At 41.1% G+C, this 11,861-nt stretch overlaps 1 protein-coding gene across 4 annotated transcripts in view; it reads right to left on the bottom strand.

Moving 5' to 3' along the window:
* The window catches only part of LOC111966845 (mitogen-activated protein kinase 14A), a 30,478-nt gene continuing 18,617 nt past the window's right edge, over positions 1–11,861 (bottom strand). For 2 of the 4 annotated variants that reach the window (XM_070444595.1, XM_023991805.2), the window contains exons 9-13: positions 10,044–10,115; positions 4,708–4,787; positions 1,865–1,943; positions 1,423–1,596; positions 1–650 (exon numbers count right to left, since the gene is read on the bottom strand). In XM_070444595.1, the coding sequence (XP_070300696.1) occupies positions 583–650; positions 1,423–1,596; positions 1,865–1,943; positions 4,708–4,787; positions 10,044–10,115 (473 nt within the window). In that variant the 3' untranslated portion in view covers positions 1–582. Of the gene's footprint in view, positions 651–1,422; positions 1,597–1,864; positions 1,944–3,800; positions 3,881–4,707; positions 4,788–10,043; positions 10,116–11,861 lie in introns of all 4 variants that reach the window. The other 2 variants (XM_070444596.1, XM_023991804.2) reach the window with 1 other exon arrangement.

The following is an 11,861-nucleotide window of genomic DNA, read 5'->3' as shown; positions in this document are numbered from 1 at the left end:
CTAGTTTAAATATAGATTTTATTCCAAATGGCACCCTATTCCCTATATAGTGCCCTGGTCAAAAGTAGAGCACTAAATAGGGAATAGGGTGCCATTTGTGACACAAATAGACAGAATAATAAAAGAAGCATGACATTTTTCAGAAATGGACCAATAATGGTATTAGTGGTTGTTTTCTGCTTGCCTCTGTTTCTCCCATGAAAATACACGGTAGTAGACACAATCAGTATTTGTTAACACCGATTTAACAGCCCTTAAAATGTCGCTCTCCTATCCTCCATTGTAGTTCTAGCCTGGTCCCATATCTGTTTGGGTTGTACAGCCAACTCCCATGGCCATTGTCATGCCACAGCACCAAGAAATCTGTGACCAAGCTATTTTTGTAACGTTTCCCTTGCAACACCTTACGGAGTCAAAATGGTGGGAGAGAGCGCGAGCTTAAGAAATATAACTAACAATAGACAAACGTTTGTAGGCACTCTGATAATATTATTCCAAAAGGTCGTCTGATAAGAGGGAACCTCAGTGATAGAGATGTGTGGTGTTGACGGGAGAGGGGCTTGTAGAAGTCACATCGCCCAATCACGATTCCATATCGTTTCCATCGAAGATGGGTGGCTCAAAATCACATACCGCCTCAAAGGTCAGCCCTGTGAGGAAGGGAGGGAGATAGAAATGTGTTTCGCATGTGTTTCAGAGCTGTCTGAGGGGTTGTGAGCAGCGCAGAGCAAAATACAATTATTTTGCAAGATGGACAAAAGGTTTGGTCCCACTTTACTTAAAAGCATTCAGGTATAATGGCCCTGTCTATAAATGATCTCATAATGGCGCCGTCTATAAATGATCTCATAATGGTCCCAGTCTATAAATGATCTCATAATGGCCCCGTCTATAAATGATCTCATAATGGCCCCGTCTATAAATGATCTCATAATGGCCCCGTCTATAAATGATCCTCATAATGGCCCCGTCTATAAATGACTCTCATAAATGGCCCGTCTATAAATGATCTCATAATGGCCCCGTCTATAAATGATCTCATAATGGCCCGTCTATAAATGATCTCATAATGGCCCGTCTATAAATGATCTCATAATGGCCCGTCTATAAATGATCTCATAATGGCCCCGTCTATAAATGATCTCATAATGGCCCCGTCTATAAATGATCTCATAATGGCCCCGTCTATAAATTGATCTCATAAATGCCCCCGTCTATAAATGATCTCATAATGGCCCCGTCTATAAAATGATCTCATAATGGCCCCGTCTATAAATGATCTCATAATGGCCCGTCTAATAAATGATCTCATAATGGCCCAGTCTATAAATGATCTCATAATGGCCCCGTCTATAAATGATCTCATAATGGCCCCGTCTATAAATGATTTCATAATGGCCCTGTCTATTCCATTCTACATACGTTTCCATTCTTCGATGTCCAGATCGCGGCTCTCAAAGCTCTGGTCGTAGGGGTCAGCCTCAGGCTCGTCGTCTGGGTCGTGGTACTGGGAGAAGTAGGGGTGGGCCAGAGCCTGGGCAGCCGTGATCCTCTTATCTGTGTCCAGAACCAACATCTTCTCCAGCAGGTCCACAGCTACAAGCAGATAAACATAATCTATACCAACAGGGTCCATATTCAAAGACTCTCAGTGTAGGAGTGCTGTTATAGGATCAGTTGAGCATTTTTCCATCATAAATTGATAAAGATTGTATGGACAGGGGGAACCTAAATAAGCACCTACTCTAAGATGCTTTTTGAAAATGGCTGCAGCAGGCCATCTTATGACTCCTTCCTCTCATTATCATCACAAATTATAACATCTTGGGGTCTGATTTTGAGTATAAAATGATTCCAACACTACCTTGTGGGTTGGCTCCAATGAACACGTCAGAAAAATTCCTCTTGGGCATCTGAGGCAAGGAGTTGATGTAGTTCCTTGCCTGTAAACCAATGGGAGTACAGAGATCAGAGGTCAAAGGCCAATAGAACACAAACAAGGCTGGCATCCAAAACAGCACCGTATTATCTACATAATGCCCTGTTTGACCAGGTCCCATAGGGCTCTGTATAGGCACTATGTAGAAAATAGGGTGCCATTTGGAATACACTTCAAAGCCACAAGATGACCACTTTTGGGGTCATAGGGTTGGTTTCCCCGACCCAGATTAAGGCTACTTATTCTGGGCAACAACAACAAAAAATGTCTTTATCTGGGGCTGGGAAAGCGGCCACTAACTTTGTATTCAGAGAGTAAAGATTATGATTAGCACTAATTAGTCCCATATTAGACAAGGACTTGTCCCAAACCACACCATATTCCCCATGTCCCCAATTGTGACTGTGCACTATAAAGGGAATAGGGTGCCAGCCCTGGTTAAAAGTAGTGCACTATATAGGGAATAGGGTGCCAGCCCTGGTCAAAAGTAGTGCACTATAAAGGGAATAGGGTGCCATTTGGGATCCCTCATCAGGAGAAATGTGACTAGATTTACTCGTAACCATATTGTCCCAGTCACTTGATCATATGCAGCATTGGCAAGAATTGGATTAATTATCAGCACTGCTAAGAGAGGGTTTCATTGCAGATTTGGTGAATGTGCAAAGAGAGAGAAAGCAGAAGGAGAAGAAACAGTATTATAACTGAGTATTGTTTATTTATTTGGTTGCAGTACTTATAATCTAGCACCATGTAATATAGCTACCATCTACTCAATCAGTTCACACTTCAAGAAGAGGAACTGCAATACTGTGAATTTCAGTTCCTACTTCCCTTACCACACTGTTGTCAGAGGAGGAAGTGTTTCAATTCAAACAAATTCTGGGTTCAGGCAATGTGCCATAGTTTGTTAGTGTGCAATTCTAGACATATTAATACTTTATCCGGCTTCATAATGCTTTACAACACTGCTATGGCAAACCAAACATTAGAAGGCAAGAGAGTAGTTGCTGCTTGACTTGCATTGACGTACAGCAAGCATCAGACGCCACTCAGTGGTTATAGTAGAGCGCTGTGGGTAGTAGAACATAGAAACCTACAGTCGAAAAAAGCAGCAACGTCAAAATGCTACATGTATGTTTGTCTACTTCCTCTTTAATGTGGGAGCAAATATCCTCTAAAGAGGTTGTAATAGTGTAGCACTGGGTATGTGGCAGTGCTCTGGGCTAGATGTAACAGCAGTGGCACCTCTCTGGGCTAGATGTAATGGCGGTGGCAGTGCTCTGGGCTAGATGTAACGGCGGTGGCACCGCTCTGGGCTAGATGTAACGGCGGTGGCACCGCTCTGGGCTAGATGTAACAGCGGTGGCACCGCTCTGGGCTAGATGTAAAGGCGTGTGGCACTGCTCTGGGCTAGATGTAAAGGCGGTGTGGCACTGCTCTGGGTAGATAAATGTTAACGCGGTGCACTGCTCTGGGCTAGATGTAACGGCGGTGTGGCACTGCTCTGGGCTAGATGTAACGGCGGTGTGGCACTGCTCTGGGCTAGATGTAACGGCGGTGTGGCACTGCTCTGGGCTAGATGTGACGGCGGTGGCAGTGCTCTGGGCTAGATGTAACGGCGGTGGCAGTGCTCTGGGCTAGATGTAACGGCGGTGGTTTGGGATAACCAGGGTTGGGGTCAATTTGGTCAACTCAGGAAGTAAAAATGCAATTTTAAGTTTACTTCCTGAATTTACTTGGAATTTACCCCAACCCTGGGGCTAACAGTCTTGTGGCACGCAGGTTCGAGGACTTGGGTTCAAATCCTTGCTTGGCGCCATATAGAATGCATTGAATTGAGTAATTTGGTCCTGCTCACCTCGTGGCTTGGCATCCTGCTTATTAGAGCGGCTGGGGGCGTTCCTGTCAGACGCATTATCTGTTGAAGCTGGTTTATATCTATCAGGTACGGGTCAAGGGGTATCAGCAGACAGCAGTATAGCAGAGACGGTAAGTTGACAAGCAGCTAGTCAGTGGGAGACCTGATGACTCGCGTTAGCTCCTCGAGCTTATACCTGGCTTTCTGGCCTTGGCTTTAGCTCAGCGGACTAACAGTCTTCTTTATGAATTTTATGGTAAGGCTCAACTCCTAAGACGCTCTGCAAAAAATGGGAATAGTCCCATCTTTGGAGGTAAAGGTAAGAAAAGAGAGGGTGAGATTGTAAGGTGTGTGTAAGGCAGACTGGTAGCATGCTTGAGGTAATGGTAGAGAAGAGAGGGTTCAATTAGTCAGGAGAAAGTCAAGTTAATAAATCACAGCAGTGAAACCCAAGCTTTGAACATAGATAGAAGCATGGCTCTATGCTGACCCTTTTTAGTAGAAAAAAAATGTAGGCACACAGAAATTTAGGAGCACACAGAAAAATATTTTAGGTAATAAAGCTAGAATTTGTAATTTTTCTAGGAGCACTGGTGCTCCTAAATTTAAATTCCAGGTCGCACAGCAAAATATTTAGCAAAATATATGCAAGTAAAATGGTCACACTGTAGAGTCCTGAGAAATGTTCATTTATCCAAGTGAAGAATTAGTTTTCAAATTAAAACAGGTATTGCATTTGACCCCATCTCACAAACAGAGATTTAAGAGGATGTAAACATGTAAAATAGTTGTTGCTGAAGAGTATAACACACTTCACAAATTGATGCAAAAACAAATAATTACAGGGCCCTTTAGCAATTTAAGCAAGCAGAGACCTTGCAGCATAATAACTATGTGTACAACTCACAGACAAAGAGGAGATTTTCATCAAGAGCTCAGGCCCTGGCGTCCCAACGAGCATCATTATTAGCTTCAACTGATCAATGTCTAACAGGTACCGTGTGTAAAGGAACAACAGGAGCTGGCAGGGAGAGGAACCAGCAAGAACAGTATTTGTTGTCTTTAAAATAACTGAGCTGTACTTGATTGAGCTTGCCTGACACAATGGAACCAAGAACAATGACAAATGCAGTCCGGGACATTGATTTGTCAGAGTTTCACACTGACTATAACATATATTATAAACTGGGTGGTTCAAGCCCTGAATGCTGATTGTCTGACAGCCATGGTACATCAGACATTATACCACGGGTATGACAAAACATTTATTTTTACTGCTCTAATTAGGTTGGTAACAGGTTTATAATAGCAATAAGGCACCTCGGGGGGGGATGGTATATGGCCAATAGCTGTCTCTTATACACATCTAGATGTGTATAAGAGACAGACATTATACCACGGGTATGACCTGTCTCTTATACACATCTAGATGTGTATAAGAGACAGGCATTATACCACGGGTATGACAAAACATTTATTTTTACTGCTCAAATTAGGTTGGTAACAGGTTTATAATAGCAATAAGGCACCTCGGGGGGGGGGGGGGGGGGCTTATTACCACGGCTAAGGGCTGTGTCCAGGCACTCCGCGTAGCATCGTGACTAAGAACATCCTTTAGCCGTGGCGTATTGGCCATATACCACACCCCCTCAGGCCTTATTGCTATTATAAATGAAGTGTAACATACTTGTACAAACTATATCAGAATAGCTACTCTGAATGGTTGAAAATCAACATGACCTCCTATATTGTATCTATGTTTTGCGCAATCATGTGACATACTTGGATTTGAACCTTTATTCAAATCTTGCTATGATGACACATGATTGCGCAAAACACAGGGTCCCAATTGGAATTGCTAGGTGTCATCATGCTGGATAAGAACTATGGAATGTAATGGGTAAACACACTGCAGAGGATGCATCTTTAAATGCCTCGTTAGCATCTCTGAAAACACTGACAGGCAAGGAAATACAAAGTTAGTGCCAGACTCATTCAGCAGATCCATAGATTAAAACATTCTCATTCAGTCCAGCAGACTATTAGACACGTGTTACAGAAGAGGAGGCACTGTGCATGTGACAGACAAAGGAAGAAGGCTAGGAAACCTGATAAAACAGAGTTTTAGAGACCACGTGTGGAGAGGTAGAAATTAGTGTGGCTACAGAAACTGACAAAGTATGACATCTTCTACAGTGTAATTCAGCCTCATGGCATGCTGTAGAGCATGGGTGTCAAACTCTGGCCCGCGGGCCAAATTTGGCCCGCGAGACAATACCAAATTACTACTAGAGCTGGCCCGCCGGTATTACACGCGCATTCACGCTAATACTACGAATCCCATAATGCTCTGCTGTTGTTTTCGCGCGCCAATCAGACAGGACCCAGAAACGCCCTCTGTGACAGAGTCATAGCAACATGGACGCTAACAACTGTCAGCCGCGCTATCCCTTCCCAAAAATGGCGAAAAGAAAGGCAGAAAACAGGAGCTTTCTGGACAAGTGGGAGCAGAATATCTGTTTACATATGTAAAAGAGAAACCTGTTGTTTGTTTGTGGAGTCAACGTGGCTGTAAGTAAGAGTACAACATTAGACGACACTATGAAACGAAAACACCATGACAAATACAAGGACATGGACATGACTCAAAGGAGCCAGAAAGTAGAGGAGATGAAAAGAAGTTTGTTGTTCACAACAGAATATGTCAAAAAAGCCACATCACAAAGTGAGGCTGCTGTAAAGGCTAGTTATATAGTGGCAGCAGAGATCGCAAAATCAGCCCGGCCTTTAATGAGGGAGAGTTCGCTGAAAAAGTGCATGATGAAAGTTTGTGACCTCGTATGCCAGAGAAAAAAGCAAGCATTTCAAACGTGAGCCTGAGCAGAGGAACAAACAGTAGCTGATCGCACATGTGATTCTTGCCACCAATCTGTATGACCAGCTGATGGAAAAGCGGAAAAGATTCGTTGCGTTCTCCCCTCGCTGTGGATGGAGGCTGCGACGCATCTGAAAAAGTTTATTTTGTTATAGTAAATCAGGTAGCTGCAAATTAGAAAGAGCATACGATTTTATTTTAAATGTTTTATTTATTTAATAATGAATGCCATTGATGTGTTTTTTTCATTTGAAATTCATTTTGCATGTCTCCACATTAAATTTAATATATTGGTATGGTATAGAAAGCGATGCTTCGTTCCAGATTCAATGTTAAAGCAAAACTTGTTTGGGTCCATATTAAAAGGTTCATTGTTCAATGTGTGGCCCGGACTTTGTTCAGGTTTTACATTTGGTCGACCCACTGGCGTATTTGAGGTTTGGAACTCCGCTGCCTGTAGAGAGAGACAAACTAGGCTGATCGCAAGAGAACAAACATAGATGGCACCATAGTGGGGTTTAGTTGAAAAAAACCACCCATTAGCGGGGTTAGTTGAAAAAAAACACTACCCATAGTGAGGTTAGTATGAAAAAACCCACCATAGTGGGGTAGTTGAAAAAAAAAAAAGCCATAACGGGTGTTAGTTGAAAAAAAAAAGACCATAGCGGGGTTGAGTTGAAAAAAAAACACCATAGCGGGGGTAGTTGAAAAAAACCACCATAGCACGGGTTGTTGAAAAAAAACACCATAGCGGGTTAGTTGAAAAAAACCACCATAGCGGGGTTTAGTTGGAAACAAAATACACCATATGTGGGGTTAGTTGAAAAAAAAGAACACCATGGTATGAAAAAGAACACATAGTGGGGTTAGTTGTGAAAAAAGAAGCCCACCATAGTGGTGTTTAGTTTTGAAAAAAGGAAACCCACCATAGTTGGGGGGTTATTTGAAGAAAGAACCCACCATAGTGGGGTTAGTTGTAAGAAAAAAACACCTTAACGGGTGTCTACTAGATCCAGAAAGATAGGTTAGTGGGTTGTAAGAAAAAAACCCACCAAGGGTTAGATAAACACATGCGGGTTTAGTTTGAAAAAAAACCAGCATAGCGGGTTAGTTTACGAAAAAAAACCCACCATAGCGGGCGTTAGTTTGGAAAAAAAACACCATAGGGGGGTTTAGTTGGAAAAAACCTACCATAGTGGGTTAGTTGGAAAAAAGAACCCACCATAGTGGTGTGGAAAAAAAGCTGTACTAGTTGGTAGGAAAAACACCATAGTGGGTTAGTTTATGAAAAAGAACCCACCATAGGGTAGTTTGAGAAAAAGAAGAACCCACCATAGTGGGGCTTAGTTTGAGAAGAAAAAAAAAACTGTCGGGGTTTAGTTGAGAAAAAAAAAGTTAAGTAGTGAAGTAACAGACCTTGCGATTAGTTGAAAACAAAAGCACCATTAGTGGGGTTTAGTTGAAGAAAAAACCCACCATAGTGGGGTTAGTTAGAATAGTTAGTGAAAAAACCCACCATATGGTGTTTCGGGTTAGTTGAAGAAAAAACCCCACCATAGTGGGGTTAGTTGAAGAAACAACCCACCATAGTGGGTTAGTGACAGAAAAACCCACCATAGTGGGTTAGTTTGAAGAAAAAACCCACCATTAGTGGGGTTTAGTTTGAAGAAAAAAACCAGCCATAGTGGGTTTAGTTGGAGAAGAAAAAAACCACCAAGTGGTTAGTTGGAGAAGAAAAAAAACCACCATAGGGGGGGAGAAGAAAAAAACCCATTAGTGGGTTAGTTGGGAAAAACCCACCGTAGTGGGTTAGTTGGGAAAAACCCACCGTAGTGGGTTAGTGGGAAAAAAACCCACCAGTAGTGGGGTTAGTTGGGGAAAAAAAACCCACATAGTGGGGTTAGTTGGGGAAAAAAACCCACCATAGTGGGTTAGTTGGGGGAAAAAAACCACCAGAGTCGGGGTTAGTTGGGGAAAAAAACACCATAGTGGGTTAGTTGGGCGAAAAAAAACCGCCCATTGTTGGGGTTAGTTGGGGAAAAAACACTATAGTGGGTTAGTTGGGAAAAAAAACACCATAAGCGGGGTTAGTTGGGGAAAAAAAACCATAGCCGGGTTAGTTGGGGAAAAAACCCACCATAGTGGGTTAGTTGGGAAAAAAACACCATAGCCGGGGTTAGGTGAAAAAAAACACCATAGCGGGGTTAGGTGTAAAAAAACACCATAGCGGGTAGGTGAAAAAAACACCATACCGGGTTAGGTGAAAAAAAACACACATAGCGGGTCGTTAGGGGGAAAAAAACACCATAGCGCGGGTTAGTGAAAAAAAAAAACACCATAGCGGGGTTAGTTGAAAAAAAACACCATAGCGGAGTTAGTTGAAGAAAACACCATAGCGGGGTTAGTTTGAAGAAAACCACCCATGGGGCGTTAGTTGAAGAAAACCACCATAGTGGGGTTAGTTGAAGAAAACCACCATAGTGGGGTTAGTTTGAAGAAAACCACCATTAGTGGGGTTAGTGAAGAAAAACACCATGCGGGGTAGTTGAAGAAAACACCATCCATAGCGGGGTTAGTTGAAGAGAAAACCACCATAGCGGGGGTTAGTTGAAGAAACCACCATAGTGGGTAGTTGAAGAGAAAACCACCATAGTTTGTTAGTTGAAGGAAACCACCATAGTGGGTTAGCTTGAAGAAAACCACCTTATGTGGGGTGGTAGTTGAAGAAACACCATATGGGGTTAGGTCTGAAGAAAAACACCATAGCGGGGTAGGTTGAAGAAAAACACCATAGCGGCGATAGTTGAAGAAAACACCATAGCGGAGTTGTGAGAAAAACCATAGGGGTTAGTGAAGAAAACACCATAGCCGGAAGTTAGTTGAAGAACAACCACCATAGCGGAGTTAGTTTGAAAGAAAACACCATAGCGGAGTAGTTGAAGAAAGACACCATTACGAGTTAGTTGAAGACAACACCATAGCGGAGTAGTTGAAGAAAAACACCATAGCGGGGTTAGTTGAAGAAAACACCATAGCGGAGTTAGTTGAAGAGGTTCGTTTTGCAGAGCAGCAGGTTAGGAACATAGAAGAACATTACCTTAGAACACATTATTTTAGGTCACATGGTCTGGACCTGCAAAAAGCTGTTACCATCACATCAATCAATCACCAGCCGTAGGATTCTGCGTGTACACCGGTCTTATCCAATAAGGACATATTGTGTGGGAATCTCACCACCAACCACTCGAAGGTTAGTCACGGAAACAGAGTGGTTTAATGGGTAGGCCAGGCATACTCACAAAGTAGAGGGCATTTCAGCTTCGGTACTCATATCAGACCAATAGTAGGTTAAGGCAATGAAAGGATACGGTCAGTACCGGGAAACAGCGTTCTGCCAGTGAGGAGTTCAGCCATGATACATCCCACAGACCAAATGTCCACTGTAACAAAGAGGAAATCATTATGTCTGTCTACCGTAACACAGAGGAACAACAAATGTCTACCGTAACACAGAGGAACAACAAATGTCTACCGTAACACAGAGGAACAACAAATGTCTACCGTAAAACAGAGGAATAACAAATGTCTACCGTAACATAGAGGAATAACAAATGTCTACCGTAACATAGAGGAATAACAAATGTCTACTGTAACAAAGGGATAACAAATGTCTACTGTAAGAGGAATAACAAATGTCTACAGTTACATATAGAGGGATAACAAATGTCTACTGTTACATATAGTGGAATAACACATGTATACTGTTACATATAGAGGAATAACACATGTATACTGTTACAGAGTGGAATAACACATGTATACTGTTACATAGTGGATTAACGCATGTAAACTGTTACATATAGTGGAATAACACGTCTACTGTTACATAGTGGAATAACAAATATATACTGTTACATAGTGGAATAACACATGTATACTGTTACATATAGAGGAATAACAAATAACTACTGTTACATATAGCAACCAAGAGAGATTGATGTATTTACATCATGACAGAGACAGTAGTTTGGAGCTCTGAGTGGGTTTAGACTGCATCTGCTCACTGTAGACATGTATACGAGCTATACATTTAGGCTCACATTGTTGATGTACTCGTGATCTTGGGCGTGTTCTTGCCATGTGGATGTCATAATAGCAGGACACTGAATGGACATGCTGAACAATGTTTCCCACCTCTGTGTAACAGTAGATGTGTTATTCCTCTATGTGTAACAGTAGATGTGTTATTCCTCTATATGTAACAGTAGATGTGTTATTCCTCTATGTGTAACAGTAGATATTTTGTTAATTCCACTATAGTGTAACAGTAGATATTTGTTATTCCACTATATGTAAACAGTAGATATTTGTTATTCCACTATATGTAACAGTAGATATTTGTTATTCCACTATATGTAACAGTAGTATTTGTTATCCACTATATGTAACAGTAGATATTTGTTTATTCCACTATATGTACAGTAGATATTGTTATTCACTGTAATGTAACAGTAGATGTTGTTATTCCTCATATGTAACAGTAGATGTGTTATTCTCTATATGTAACAGTATAGATGTGTTTAATCCACTATGTAACAGTAGATATGTGTTATTCCACTATAGTAACAGTAGATGTGTTATTCCACTATATGTAACAGTAGTTATTTGTTATTCCACTATATGTAACAGTAGATGTGTTATTCCACTATATGTAACAGTAGATGTGTTATTCCTCTATATGTAACAGTATATATTTGTTATTACCACTATATGTAACAGTAGATATTGTTATTCCAACTATATGTAACAGTATATATGTGTTATTCCACTATGTAACAGTATAACATGTGTTATTCCTCTAATAATGTAACAGTAATATTTGTATTCCACTATCTGTAACAGTAGATATTTGTTATTCCACTATCTGTAACAGTAGATATTTGTTATTCCACTATAGTGTAAAAGTCGATATTTGTTATTCAACTATATGTAACAGTAAGTATTTTGTTATTCCACTATATATGTAACAGTAGAGTGTGTTTATTCCCTATATGTAACAGTAGTTTATTTGTTATCCTCTTATATGTAACAGTAGGTTCATTTGTTATTCCTCTATATGTAAACAGTAGTTATTTGTTATTCCTCTATATGTAACAGTAGTTATTGTTATTCCTCTATATGTTAAC

The sequence above is a fragment of the Salvelinus sp. IW2-2015 genome, linkage group LG7, assembly GCF_002910315.2.
Source record: "Salvelinus sp. IW2-2015 linkage group LG7, ASM291031v2, whole genome shotgun sequence".
Classification (NCBI taxonomy): domain Eukaryota; kingdom Metazoa; phylum Chordata; class Actinopteri; order Salmoniformes; family Salmonidae; genus Salvelinus; species Salvelinus sp. IW2-2015.
This window is presented reverse-complemented; position numbering and strand designations above follow the sequence as displayed.